The following is a 15,919-nucleotide window of genomic DNA, read 5'->3' on the forward strand; positions in this document are numbered from 1 at the left end:
AACGTTAGGAAGCAAATGAACAAAACGACTTAATAACCCCAGACAAGAAACGGTGGCTTTTATTAAACCAACGCCACGCAATGGTGCCGCGCGAAACAACAATCACGTTGACGCATAAATCATGCAGATGATAGGTTTGATGAAAGCAAGAGAAAAGTGAGACATAAAAGACGGCCGCGTTCAATTGTACACGGCAATCTATGTAGACGTAATCCCGATGACTAGAAAGCTTTCGTTCGGAGTGAACTGTTATTACATTCATTAGCGCAATCGAAACGGTGTTTATGCGGCGCCGACGTTACGAACGAACGCGATGCAACACTCGCTGAACCTTCCCTTCACCTTCTGACGCTCTCCTGCCGTTTGCACAATACCTAGTTTTTGCACAACTCGAGGAACGCTTGTCGAGCGTGTTCCGTAAGATGAGACGAGGACAAGGACAAGGCCAAGTTCATTCGCGGATCATCACGCTTTCTATCTTAGCTTGTATTTCAAGCTATACACAGCATCCTTTAATCTCCTCTTTTTCACGCTAATATCTATGACACTCGCGTGCAATGGAATATATATACGATATTCTTATTTCTTTATTTATTGTGCCGATAAAAAGTATCGTTAGTTGAGTTTTCGAAGGGCATTGCTTGGAAAAGAGTAAGGAATGTTAATGAGATAAATGCAGTGGCTTTTTGCAGCGTGATAATTAGGATAGAGTTTTTAGTCTCTTTCCATCTATAGATATCGAGGAAATAGTTGGACATGATTGTTTGATCTATTCGTGAACAAATGTAAAAACGTCGAAATGTAAACGGGTCAAGGTATATGGAACAGGTTGAATCGGCCGAGTAATCGATGGTTCAACAGTTCGAATAATTTCATTCGAATAATGGAACGGAGTATTATAATAACAGATGATCGTTATTATCTAATAGTCTCGAAGGATACTGAGGTAATTTTTTACAATGTCAAGACACGAAAGTGTCTTTGTGTAATATAAACAGTCTGACATTTTGATCGCTCGATCGTCGACAGTAAGAACGAGGACGCGAAACCACGATCAAGGCGCAACATTAATCCTCGAATCAATAGCATTCCGTTACGATCTCACTTTGTTTGAACTTTACCTTTTGTTTGAACTTTAGAGCGATGAGCCTTTGTGACTATGTATGTAGTCTCGTGACTACAAATATCTTGCGAATATCTTCGACTAACGGTCCGCCTACGAAACGAATCTTATGCACAGTTAGTAACTTCTTCGTCGATTATTCTGCGGCTCAAAATAATCGTGTTAGAAAAAAAGCATTTGAGAGCATTTTATTAATGTTTTATTTACAAAGAAATAAAAAATATAGGTAGATTACACAACAGGAATAATAATTCAATCATCTAATTCTGCGGGAAATAATTATCGCGATCATTAACGATACGTAATAAAACGAAACAGTAATATCCTCACGCAACCGTACGCAACACGCTGAATTCTACTCTCACTTCCTTACGCGCTTGCAAATCTAGCCGTGAATACGTGAATTGTCGAACGACCGTTGCACGTTGCGATATTCACATTTATCACAATTATTAATAAACACCGTGAATAAACTGCGCTTGATGAAGGTAGTTAGATTTGTCTGTAAATTTTTTTACTTTAATTTTACTTTTCTATTTTTATTGTTTGCAATATTATACTTATAGTAGAACTCCATTTATATAAACTTGTCGGGAAGCAACTAGTTTATATAATTGGTCACATTCAGATAACTGGATTCGACCGACAGCAATTCATTTTATCAGGCATTAATTAAAGGTTTATTCAAATAAATGTAGTTCATATAAATGTACATAATGTATAATGTATAATGATATTATAATTACAAATAATGTAACGTTTAATATTAATAAAATAATATAACGACGTGAACCTATATAACATTCACTATAAATTTCTAAAGAGCAGTTTAATGTCTCGTTAGATCTGCACGAGCAGTATAAAACGTACGACCATCCATCCGATAATTTAATTAAAGGTTAGACACCGAACCGTTCGTTTTGCGCGCATCAACGTTCCCCTGTTTATTCAAGTACGACGCCAAAGTTCAATCGCATACCAAAGGAAAGGACAAACTTTGACTCGTGACACGATCGACGTCGAATGCTTGACATTTAAGCGTTGCCAATGGTCCCGTTTTATTTCCTTTGTCCCAGTTCGGCGTCCTGTTGTTTCGAACTATCCTTTCGAGCGTGTGAAACGGATCGATCGCCTATAAGAATACTGAATCAGAACAAAGAGCACGGGCAAATTACAACAGTTTAAAAGCAACGTATACTTTTCGAGAGTTTCGTATCATGAAATCTACGTGAAAACGATGAAATTAACACATTTTCAATTGGTAATTTTATGGTAATGCTAAACTAGAAATCCTACGTTCGCAAGTTTCTACAATTAAAAGAACGTACTATTATTAATTAATATAAATGAAAGGAATTTTTCCTTCGTGGTTTTTTTCCATTTCAATTCCTCTGAATATTTATCTCATTTTTCATCAATCCATTAATCAAACGATTAGTTTTAATGGAGTCGATCAATTGGCTTATTACATCGTACAGTAATCGTGAAACTCGTCGTTAATGTAATGAAACGTGGAAGACGGCATTGTATAACCGATGAATTACAGCATAAGTATGGCGTAATTGGAAAGATTTTCTAAATTAAGACGTTAAGGCGACGTGGAAGGTTTTGACGTATACCAAATTAACTACTCCTTAAATAGAGATTAATAAGACAGCACAAATGTGAAACATACTTCGTTGTGCATGTTATTAACCTGACATGTTCGATGAAAGAAATGAAAGTGAAAGATTTAAGAAAACACATCTCGAAACACGGCTTTCTTGTTAATTTCTCGGCTGCTCCGATCGAAATTCGGCGTTCAAATCCCAGTTTAATTTATTTACTTCTTAACCCTTGTTAACCTTATTCGAATACCGCTTGTTCACACCAATCCTTCCAATCCAATTCGTTTATTCGCGTCAGCTTGACAACCGACGTGTTCGTTTATGTACGGAACGCCTCAATCCATATCTTGTAGAGGCAAATTACGAATTTGAATATCTCTCATGATCTGTCCAGACTATTACTATTTTCTAAGCCTTGTTCAGACCAGTTAGATTACTTTATTAATGTAAATCTGTTATTGACTAAACTGTAATTATCCTTTCAAATTTTAATATCCTGGTTTTCATTAGCCTATTATTTGACTTTTATAAACATAAATTTGAAATCGAGTTACTTCGAACTAATGTGAAGGAGTCTTAAAATAAATTATTAACAATTTCTCCATCAATCCAGTTTTCACTCAAACATATCCTTATTTTTTAAGCAAGCCCTTTTGTGCCAGGTTTTACATTTAATTTTCATAGTATCAAATTATTATAGCTACACGAAAGAATTATCAAATCATACGAAATTTGATTCACTTTGGCCTAATTAATTAATATATTAAATACCATAAAAAATACAATAGTGCGCCAATACCTTTTTTAGCCGCTACAAGTGGCCTAAAACCCTTCCAAAAACATCTTTTCTTTTATCATTTCATTTGACTCAGTTCTATCTTTCTTTCACAATGATCTATCTTCCCTTCCGCAACCGTACGCTTACCTTGACTAACGACAAAGCTAGCATTTCCCCAACGAAAGACTGAAGGAATTGCTGGACACATTACACATTCGTATTGTTCTTTCCTCCCATGACGTACAAACTGGACTGTCACGACCATTGCTTTATCGCAGTGTCATCATAAAAGGCATTCGCGTGACAGGGTTTCTAGTCAGCCGACGTAGGTGGACTCTCTAACCCCGGTCTGCGAGTTCGACCATAGACATGCGGTCGGTATATTATGTAAACCGCGTTTCCTTACAAGTTCCATCTTACATAAACCTATGAAAATTGCGTAATAGAACACGATCCACGAGACGTCAGATGATGACACATCGAACTGGAGATCCGTCATTACAGGTGGCGTGCGAAATACAGTGAAAGTCTGCCGTCAGGGCGGCATCGCAGCCACAGTGTTGTTTTGACAAATTTGTTCGACCGTTTCTAACGATAAGTGCAGTCGTTTAAAGACCAATTGAAACACGGCGTAGCGCAGGTGACTTTGAAGTTTTCTTAACGCGCCCCGTGCCTTCTCGCAGGACCAGTTTTCACGTATTTCAAAATCCGAATCACAGAAATCATTAAATGCATGAATTTATTCACGCTTTCTACTCTTACCACCCGTAAACGTCCTCGTATATTACTTGTCTTTACCGAGTTTACATCGCCTTTAGCACAGTAGCCATACAATGGCATTAGATATAAACAATATTTCGACGATTACCCGAAGATTCGTAGCTTGTAATTTATCCGAGAACTTATCGTAATCTGACAAGTTATCACAGATCCTGTTAATTTCATGTTTCACGTTTTTCGTCCCATTATCTTGTTGCTAATGGCTTCCCAGCTGCGCAACAATGTGGCAAATCGCGTTCTTCCGGACGAACGATAAATCAGAGAACAAATGCAAAACTTTCTACATTGAACTGTGCTGAAATTGAGAGTTTTACCGACCCTCTGACAACAGTAAATTTTAATCTACATTCTTTTCTTACCTACTCAGTTAGGTAATCGAATGGTTTACGAAATTGCTACGGGAATTGTAGAAGAGCGAAAAACCAGCTTCACTTATGCTCTTATCTATTTTATAGACCTTTTTTTTTTCATTAAAGAGAACTCATTGCGAGTCCAAGTATCGATTACTAAAATGTCGTTGCGACAGAATTCCTTTTCAAGCGAATCATGCTTTGTTTTATGACCATTCGTTTAGTACCAATCGGTAACAAGTAATTTGCTGGTAACGCGAACGAAGATCAAGGAAACCCCGTGGAATGCAATAATTATCGAACATTATATATGTATATATATTATAAATTTCAATTTTTTCGTCGACAGAATCGGTCAATTCAAATAGCTTAGAAGCATTAGAAAGAAAAAGAAATCGTGATCCTTCAGAGAAATTTCTCCAGCAATCGCATCGCTACGAACTTTTACGCGGAAACGTTGCAAAACGGATTGATCGAACAGCGATTTGCATATACTTTCGAAGAAATGTCAGGCGTGAATGTATATAGATGCGGGAAACGATCAAAATAACACAAAGTTCGTAGTGAGGCCTAATGGATCATAATTTACGTTCAAATTTATATTTGCCTTCTCGATTTGTGAAAGATGGTTCGTTCGGTAACAACAGTTTTCATAGTCGCGCTTACTTAACGTATTGAGAAAAAGAATCGAGATAATGTAGTTCCGTACTTCTTTCCGCTGCATTATTTTCTGTCTTCTTCGTGGAATATTCAAAGAGCGTGGTTGCCATCGTGTTCACCACAAAAGCCATGGTACAGTTTAGACAAATGGTAGCTTTCAAGCTTATACGCGAAGTTCAAAGCTTTGTAGATGTACCGCGGCTGTGTGAGAAAAAAATTCGCATACCAAGCGAGCGGCATAATTCATCCGCAAAGAATTTTTACGTCACGATGTCTGTTCGGTGTAGGGTCGTAAATAATGCACGCCTATGCCAGTTGCGGACGAGGCCGACCGCCTGACGTGCGACCGGATAGAACGCTGAATTACAATACTACAAACCTTTGAGAATAGTTGCGCAGAGTCGTTAAATATCCAAAAACAGTTCTTGTGCCAATTCGTTGCTCAGTCTTGTTCTCATAGAAAGGTACAAGTAAATGATAGTGTCAATCGTGCATAGAGAATTTGATTAATTAGTCTATCAGGTTATAACGTTTCTCGTACCAGTTCTAAGTTTTACACAATGAAGGTCATTATTAAGAAATAGGAAAACGCTTCTACTGAGAAATTTATTAATTACACTATTACACCACACGGTTTTGATATTGCTTATGAGTCTTAAACAGCGGAAGACGTTTTGAAATAAAACGTAACATTTTTTCATAGAAAATTCACATGATCTTAATACAAATCGATTAAAACATCTGAGAACTAAGACATGTTTTGATAATTATTTATGAGATGATATGATAATTTTCATTTTTTCAGAATTTCTTCCTTGTCAGATAAAATAAGTACGTATGAATGTATATCGAGCTTTTTCCACTGTTCAATCGGTGTATATTGTATGTATATTTAATCAACGCTGTTTTATCGATGAATATTTAACTTTCTCTACTTTTCATCAATGTCATTCTTCGCAATAAAGTATTGTACACTCGTTATATAAGTAACACCAGATTTTCCAGTTTCATTGGAAGTCCCACGCGACATCGACGGTTTTACCGCGGCAATGAACAAATACGGTGAGGCAAGTGTACCGCGTGATTTTTATTCATCGAACGTTACCCTAGATCAACATTCTACGAGAACTTTAAAGCCGCGGCGAGTGCTACGCAATCCGAAATTCCTTTAGATCCTTTTTTAATGTTCTCGTGCTCACGATTTTTTTCACGTGGCAAAACCGGTTTGTAAAGCACTGTCTAGCTCGGCAATGATTTTTAAGCGAAACTATGATATTCATGGAAGTTCCAAATTATATTCGTTAGAATTCTGTTCATTTCGATTTTAGATAGCAATGGATTATACGCGAAAAAATTGCTCAAGATTGAATTTTCTTTTATAAAAAAAAACAAGAAAAACAACGTTACAAACGTTAATAAAAATTTTGCAAAAGGAAACTGATTTTCCCATGAATATTTCATAGAAACCAACAAGTAATGCAATCGAAATAAAATCAGAATTGCTTGAGGTATTGAAACGAAATCCGAGATAATAACAGAAAAATAAATTACGAATACGGTGTTCTATAATTGGGTATCCGAGTGGCCGCGGGCCGTGGCATCTATGTTGTGAAAACCGCTCGCGAAAGTCACTCGAGCGTCGCGATAATTAAAGGGAAAATATAGCACGAGGCGTGCTGCTAATGTGACCATCAAATTAATCGTGGTTCGCTCGCGCATTACTCTCATTCTGGGCCGCACACCTCGTGGTTATAACTCGGTCTGTAGCTGTTATAATTAATGTGTTAATCGTTCTTTGTACCTGCTAGTAATTATCCTATTGACTAATAATACTATCGTGTTTCAATTTCGAGGACGGTGAATTTTTTTCTCTCGCAACGTTTGTCACGATCGAAGCAACGAGGACAGACTTATTATTTGCACAACGAAATCATCTACTCGCTATCTTCGTCGAGGGTCAAGATAAAGATAATCCAACGATAACGTCCACCTTGACTCGCGAGAGTTTGCGTCTGTACTCGAGAGCAATTTCTCTCGTAAATCGCCTTCTCCCGCATACTTTTGTAGCATTGAACCGACAAAGACGCCCGAGATAAATGATCGTTTTTAGGACTGTGAATGTGCATTAGGAGCCGGTAGCGCGTTTTAATCGGAGCTATTTTTCCTTATAAATCGAGAAGTAACTTTTACACGTACCACGTGAAATGATACAAGAGAACCTTTCGAATTTTTTGTCTCGTTGCTTTCTTTGTGTCACGCTTGTTTCATCTATCGTCATAGTGGTAGCGTTGAAACAATATTAGGCGCCGTATTGCACGTGTATAGTATGTCGCATCACCATCGTCGTAACTGTTATAGTTATGAAATACTGTAGCGTTGAAACGTGTATTTACCTGTTATAAATAGCAATAGATTGAATCGTTTGTCCGCTGTTAATTATCCACATCTGCTGTATTGTACTTTATGCTCGTTCTGCTATAGTATTTTTTACCTACGCGTTATTATATCGCGAAAAACCCGAAGAACATCTTCCAGTTTACCTGTCCACCGTTTTCTTAGTCTTCTTGCTGGTAGCTTCTCTCTTCGTATTGAGTTTTATGTTTATTCGAAACCTTTAAATCATCTTTGCTCATATCCTGTGAAACCAGTTCTCTTAATTTTAAATTAAATAGGACACTGTTGTTTTAATCGTATCATTTAGTGAATTAAATGTTAATTTAAATTCAGATATTTTAACTTTCAAATTCAAATTTTAAAATTTACATTTTTTAAGTTTAATTTGAAACGACCAATTACAGATGTGATCGCTGATCAGACGCCAGCATCCTCTTTCTGGACTCCAACTATTAAGACAGGCAATATCTTTACCGATGATAGCACCGACTTTTTCCCCTCGAGTCATGGCTTGGTACAGACCCATCCGACCGGTAACGTATTTAGAAGTGGTTTCGGCGGAATCGACAATCTTGGTAGTCGGGGGGTGACTGTCAGACCACCAAGGACAAGACCCCTTGACTATAGCGAACGCGCCACAGCTGAATTACGACGAAATCCGGCGCTTTCCTCGCCCGACGAGTGTGCCAGAGCTTGTCGCGAAAATGAACCTCCGAGGATATGCTACTATCATTTCACCCTTGAATACTACACTGTACTTGGAGCGTGAGTATCATCTTTCAGAATTTTCAGCCAAGAACAAAATTCATGAATATAAAATTCTTTTTTAACATCTTAGCTGTGATAGGAAAACAGAGATGAGAATAATAAAGAAACAAATCTACGTTTAAATTCTCAAACTTTTTAATTCACTTTCAAATTTTTAATCTACTAGACACTCAAACTTCAAATTGAGACATTTGAATTTCCAAACTCAAATTTATGCAATTTTAATATTTTTTCATAATTTATAGGGCATGCCAAATTTGCACCCCCAACGCAACTAACGTCGTTTGGAGCGACTGTCAGTGCGTTTTAGCAGATGGCGTGGAACGAGGTATTTTAACAGCGAATAGAATGGTTCCGGGACCAAGCATTCAAGTCTGTCAGGGTGACAAAGTCGTGATTGACGTGGAAAATCACATCGAAGGTATGGAAGTTACCATTCACTGGCACGGTGTATGGCAAAGAGGAAGCCAATATTACGATGGTGTACCGTTTGTAACGCAATGTCCTATTCAGGAGGGTAGCACATTCAGGTAACTATAAACCAATTGTGTTTCTTCATTTCGCTTTTCTTTCCAAATTTTCTTTTCATGCATTTATCACGTGCTTGTGTACACGTAGGTACCAATGGTTAGCTGGAAACGAAGGTACGCATTTCTGGCATGCTCACACAGGATTACAGAAAATAGACGGTCTCTACGGAAGTATCGTAATACGTCAACCACCGAGCAAAGACCCTAACAGCAACCTTTACGACTACGATCTCACTACCCACGTCGTCCTCCTTAGCGACTGGTTCCACGAGAACGCGGCCGAGCGTTTCCCTGGTCGTCTTGCAGTTAACACCGGTCAAGCGCCTGAAAGCGTATTGATCAACGGGAAAGGGCAATTCAGGGTACGAATCGTCAAATTTATCCTCGTTATGTTATCTCTTATTTTTCCATCTTTGACAAATATCTACGATACCTATAAATTAAGTCGTAATCATATATGTCCTACTTCGTTCACTTTTCCTTTCTCTCTGAGTCTGTTTCTAATTGTCACTACTCTGGACAACCTAATAAAAACTGGAACTTCATTTACGTATAAATTTTCCATTATTTTGGTGAATTTTATTTCATCAGTCTCAATTTCATTCATTTCATTATATTCATAACTGCATAATCTTTTGTACTGTGTTTCCTTCTCCTCATATTTTTTAATGATCACTTTCTTACTCATATTTCTTCATATTTCAATGTTTATATCGCGTAGAAAAATTATTTATCACTGTACATACTCTATTTTAGTTTCTTTTACTTTTGTTTTACATCTTAATAAATCTTGTCACCCAAAATAGGAACCTCATTAGCATATAAATTTCCAATCACGACAATGACGGAATACTATAGTCACCGCATCTAAAATTTCTCATTCCTCTACTAGATTTTAATAAATCTCGTCACTCAAAACACGACCTTCATCAGCATATAAATTTTCAATCATCCCCATGATCTCATATTTCAGTCTGTAAACTAACTGAAAAAATCTTGGAACTCTGATGAAGCCCCATACAAACGACGCGAGACATTCTAGAACTCGTTTCTGTCCGCAGGATCCCAACACCGGTTTCATGACGAATACACCCCTGGAGGTGTTCACTATAACTCCCGGCCGTCGTTATCGTTTCCGACTGATCAATTCCTTTGGATCGGTCTGTCCATCTCAGATCACGTTCGAAGGTCACTCCCTTACCGTGATCGCGACCGACGGAGAAGCAGTCCAGCCAGCCACCGTGGACACGATCATCTCATTCTCTGGTAAAAATCCTCTAACCTCGATTACTCGATTTTTTATACCCTCCGAGATCAGAGGGAAAGCGCATTCGCTTTTATTTTCCTAGACTTTAATTGAGGTACGGTTGTGAAAGTAAACTATCTACTTGCATGATTTACAGGCGAACGATACGACTTCGTAATAAATGCGGATCAACCGGTTGGCGCGTATTGGATTCAAGTTCGTTCGCTTGGCGAATGCGGTATTCCGCGTGCTCAACAGCTAGCCATACTACGATACGCTCGTGGTCCTTACCAACCGACTACTACAGCACCAACTTACGATTTTGGTCTCCCGCAAGGTGTTGTAAGTGTCATTACTTGAAATAAAAAGCCACACTTAGAGTAGAAATAGTTCCTTTAATTACAGGAAATTAAAGTAAATGTTAAGTAAAGAAACCAAATTAGTGCAATGAAGTACTTCTCCAAGTCAGGTAATGGGAATAGGCTATTTCTATGGGTGGAAAGGATTCAAAAAGATTCAATAAAATAAAATAATTTTTAGAATTTTGGCATTAACATCTATAGGCAATTGATGAAATGAAGAATATATCTTAGGAAATCTAAAATAAAGAAAGGAACTAATTTGTCAATGATATATATGTACCGTTTATACTTATCAGCTACAGTCAACTATAGATAATACAGCAATCGAAGAACTCTCTGTCTTACCAGTAGTAGATAAAGAGACTCAATTTTTCCTGATTACCAAACCACCTGCTTACAGGTACTGAATCCTCTGGACGCGATTTGCAATCGTCAACGAGATGACGCGATTTGCGTGAGCCAGCTGAAGAATGCTCGTCAAATAGATCAAGGAATTCTTCAACAACGTCCAGATGTGAAAATATTCTTGCCATTCCGCTTCCTCTTCTACAGGCCAGAAGAAGTCTTCCAGCCTCAAACGTATAATCGATTCTTGGGTAAGCGGCTTTACGGATGATTTCAAAATCGCACTCGGTTTCTTTCTTAAAGGATGGCTTCTTTTTCCTTTGATCTGTCGCAAGAATTCATTACCATCGAATCCATTAAAATGGAATTCAAACCAAGCCGTTTATCATTTCGCGTTTGTGCTTTTCACAGTCGCCCCGACCGGAGATCATGTAATCTCTCTCGTCGATGAAATCTCGTTCACATTTCCGCCGGCGCCTCCGCTTTCGCAAATCGACGATATCCCGCCCGAACAGTTTTGCAACGGTGACAACAGGCCTGCTGACTGCGGCGCTAACTGCATGTGCACCCATCAGGTTGATATCCCGCACAACGCAGTCGTCGAAGTGGTTCTCGTAGATGAAGGTGCGATTTTTTTCTAAAAAAAAAAAAGAACTTTGGAAGTATATGAAGATCGTAGAACAAAAACATGATGAGTCATATTTTTCATTTTATCAAGACAATTTCCTTTTTCTTAAATTTGATCTACATATTTTCATCATTCTCTTTTTTCATAAAATTTCATAAATTTATATATATTATTAATACTTCAATTTAATACTAAGATGCTTTCCTTTTTACCAATCAGGTGAAATTTAGAAAATCAAGAAAAGCGGACTAACTATGTTTCTCTTATGTAGTCTTCATATACAATACATACTTATACACACTAGCATTGTCTTAACTCACCGGAATTTTATTTCGTTAGCTAGTCCATCAGTTTGTGAAGTTAATTTCGTGGAGCAATAATTTAGCGCTATGTATTTAAAATAAATAATTAACGTCAGATATTCTTAACTCTCTCATGCTCGATGAAGACGAAATTCACTTGGGATTTTCTTAAGATGTATAAAATCTTAGAAATATTGAGTTCTAGAAATAAAACCCAAACTCGTGGCTTTTTAATGTTGTATTGCTGTAAATCAAATTCCAAGTGAATGTATCTCTTACAAATCTAGATATATAAAAAGTAATTTTATGATTTGATTAATTTTTCTACAGTTCAGCAACCCAATCTGTCGCATCCTTTCCATCTACACGGTTACGCTTTCAATGTAATCGGTATCGGTCGCTCCCCGGACAAGAACGTGAAGAAGATCAATCTGAAACACGCGTTGGATCTCGATAAAAGGGGTCTTCTCAATCGACAGTTCAATTTGCCACCTGCTAAGGACACTATAGCTGTTCCAAACAACGGCTACGTCATTTTCCGCTTCCGCGCAGACAATCCTGGTGAGCGAAATTGTGCAACGCGATTACACGTTTATAATTCAAATCATTGCGATCATCCAACGTCATTTCTCCTTTTCAGGATACTGGTTGTTCCATTGTCACTTCTTATTCCACATCCTTATTGGAATGAATTTAATTCTACACGTTGGAACACATGCCGATCTTCCACCAGTGCCGCCGAATTTCCCAAGATGCGGAGATCACCTACCGCCCATAACACCGCCATCGTTATTAGACTCATTTCACTGATCCATTCTAAGGAAAGTGAGAAATTAGAGGCGGTCCAAAGCATACACGATAATTTTAGCGTATTCCTGTAAAGTAGTCAGTATGCTGTAGCGAATCTATTTCGTAAATCTTCCTCTCGTTGGGTCGTTCGTCAGAGAGCGCTCTACGCGAGGGACAAAAAAATGGAGGAACAGAGCGAGCGAAAGAGTGTATGAGTGTATGAGGGAGGGAGAGAGAGAAAGAGTCAGAGTGAAAGAAGAGAGTGAAAGAGACTCGTGGTCCTCGAAAATACGAGGTTCATGAATCAAGCGATAAGAGAACAGGCGGAAAAAGAGTTCTTAATCAGGCACACCAACAGACATTCCTTTTGCTGCCGCAATGGCGATTGTTCCCAAAAAACGGTAACGATTCCATTCGATGGCAATAGCCAATATTTATTATGTCCTAGATGCTTTACTTTGCCACTTTACGCGAATCAACGCCCCATTTCAATTACGTGACAAGAAAGAAATGTGACAAGAAAGAATGTGACGCCGGTGATCTATACACCGGTACTTGAGAGTATCCTCAACTGGTTGCAGAGTCGCGAAAAGTTACTAACATTTGTAACTGTGTACATAATGTAGAAATAATTGTGTTACATTGTAACGAGATATTAACGTGGGAGTTGTTTGGGATAAAATGGCGCGCGGAGGAATCTTTGCGAAAACAATGCGCACAGCGTGGAGACCTTTCACCGTGAGATGATCGATCGTGATCATTAAAGTAACGCTGTTTAAGGAAATACGATCTGTTTCATCTGAATGAGCGTAGACCACTAGCATGAGCGAAATGGCCCGATACACGAGCGACGAAACGCTTCGCTGGATCGAGTCCAGGTTCCTAAAGTGGCCTTTTTAGTTAGGAAGGAAAATTCGTGCCTATAATTGGAGCATGTGGCTTTCGTTCTTGTCCTTGTCAGCATTTCAAGTAGTGCAGTTAGGGTATATACATACTGGAGGAAAGATAACTTTAGCGCATTACCTAATATGTGGAGAATTAAAAGAAATAAGAAAAAAAATATAAAAAATATTCGTAGATAATTAATGTCAAAGAAGATGGTAGGAGTGTCAAAGAAATTTCTCGACGCAGCCGCGGATGTATCGGTATTTCCGTTCACCTTTTACGAAATACACGCATCAGACTGCGTCGTTACTTGCCTTCCTCTTTTTGTTCTATAAATTAACGATTTACGATACTATTCATTATTTATTTTGCTCAGCATGAAATTTCGACTTAATCTCGGGCACGTTCGATTCCTCGCTGAGCTTAACACAGCAGGCGAACCGATTCATTGGTCATTTACGAACATTGAATCCTTGAATCAATACTCGATCAACTATGATGTATATTCAGGCTGTACTTGTTCTTATAGTACTTAACCATTTTTCGAATGACAGTCGATATTTTATCGTTAAATAAGCAAACATTAGCACGTAGACAGATTTGCTGTCGCTGATTTATACATGCCTATATATTTCTACACTTATTCATGGTGCTTCCATTTTTCCTTCTACTATTTTTTTGTTTTATTCTATCACGATATTAGAGAATTGATGTTAAAACAACTACTCGCAACTCACAATTACAACGCTTGATGACCGTTGAGAGCGATCACGACTCAGTGCTAACTGCATCCTCGCGAGTCGCGCACGACAAACACACGTGCACCACGTCACGATACTCGCCGTTTTGTAGATAATATTCTTCTATTTCACTTCGCTAAATACACTCGACAAAACCGTTAAAACACGAAATACTCAATCGTGGCGATACTTAATCACCGACGGATTAACATGGTGTACGTCGTCTATACGGATATGTATTTTATGACGTCGCTTTTTAGCGACCATAGCACGTTTGTTTCGTAGAAGAGAGTGTCTCTGACGTTGCACGGCCCGCTACGGAACCCCGGTGATTTATTTCACGTAATTTATGGCGAAGAAGCTCAACCTTTCTAACAGGAAAGAAATAACAACCAGAGGTACTCTCTTTAGTATTGTTGAAGATAAAACACGTATGCTAATCTTCGTTTTCAGAATCTTTTCTGCGAGACCGTTTATTTTTATTGGCCAGCCTTGGATTTCTTAGGACAACGTTCTTTGATACGTGTTCGATAAGGGCAATTTTTCGAGAACGAAGAACTGTCGTTAGTCAGACGTTCAATCATTATTTATTTATGAAAAATTTATTTATCTACACGAATTTCGTGTTGACAAAGGATATTGAGATATTGCATGTTATTTCTGTTATGAATTAATTTTCTTCCCCTTTTAACTTATTTATACACGTTTGATGGTGGATCTATAACGTACAAATACACTTTTATAAGATCAACTAGCAGAGATTATCATTGAATGTTCAGAAAGGTGTCACTAAATACGTACTGTATGCTTAACCAAAATGTTCAGTGACAAAATTACAAAAAGTCGAATATTTCTAATAATAATTTATGCAACGAAAATTTCTGAAAGATTCAGCAGTTATTGTCCACATGAAGAGATGAGTTTTCGTGTTTTTTGTACAGGTAGTATTTAAGCGAGTAATTTGCGTATATGCCGTTATCAAGTGAAGATGTACATTTAATAATAAATTTTTTTTTAAAAGCTCGACTATCTTTTTACTTTTGTCGATGAAAATCTCATAATCCCATTTCACGGTCTACAAAAGATCATTTCATTCTTTTATCACTATGCTACGTGATAAGATGCTGACCTAACTTTCTTTAAAAACTGAGGACAACGACCATGCATGAAACTAGAATACTATTATCGTTAACGTTAACAAGTTCCGCGTTAAATGAAGTTGCAAAAGTAGCGGTACTCAGATTCAGTCAATTAAGCCAGAGGAGAACAGCACGCTTAACCCGGATATGTGATCTCTTCCGAATAACTAACGGCGTCACATTCAATGAAAGGAAGAGATCTCGTTTCGAAATGTATTAGTTCGTAACTTGGTTAAACGTGATATTTAAACATTTTCAATAACATTTTTCGTTATTGGCGTTTAATTTTATTTGATTAGACGTTTATTTAAAAAATGCAGATTTTTATGCACTTATAGGAAATTTGGAGACGTAAAAATACACAAAGATATATAAAATATCGAAAATGGAATGTTCGTTATAATACGTATTTAATAGGTGAAACAAATATCTATTTATGTTTCATTTCTTTGCGTTTATTTAAAGATAAATATGCAGAAATTTGTCGGAATTT

At 37.6% G+C, this 15,919-nt stretch overlaps 1 protein-coding gene across 4 annotated transcripts in view; it reads left to right on the forward strand.

Annotated features, from left to right (window-relative positions):
• Positions 1-15,919, forward strand: part of LOC132905162 (uncharacterized) — a 153,597-nt gene that overhangs the window by 30,972 nt on the left and 106,706 nt on the right. Inside the window, exons 2-10 of one of the 4 annotated variants that reach the window (XR_009657750.1) lie at positions 8,097-8,457; positions 8,706-8,990; positions 9,079-9,352; positions 10,052-10,256; positions 10,394-10,578; positions 10,999-11,194; positions 11,355-11,567; positions 12,204-12,434; positions 12,514-12,905. Coding sequence is in view for 2 of the 4 variants with exons in the window: in XM_060956183.1 (XP_060812166.1) it covers positions 8,097-8,457; positions 8,706-8,990; positions 9,079-9,352; positions 10,052-10,256; positions 10,394-10,578; positions 10,999-11,194; positions 11,355-11,567; positions 12,204-12,434; positions 12,514-12,683 (2,120 nt within the window). In the remaining 2 variants the exon portion in view is untranslated. Of the gene's footprint in view, positions 1-8,096; positions 8,458-8,705; positions 8,991-9,078; positions 9,353-10,051; positions 10,257-10,393; positions 10,579-10,998; positions 11,195-11,354; positions 11,568-12,203; positions 12,435-12,513; positions 15,314-15,919 lie in introns of those variants that run through there. The other 3 variants (XR_009657751.1, XM_060956183.1, XM_060956198.1) reach the window with 3 other exon arrangements.

This window comes from Bombus pascuorum, chromosome 1 (assembly GCF_905332965.1).
Source record: "Bombus pascuorum chromosome 1, iyBomPasc1.1, whole genome shotgun sequence".
Classification (NCBI taxonomy): Eukaryota; Metazoa; Arthropoda; class Insecta; order Hymenoptera; family Apidae; genus Bombus; species Bombus pascuorum.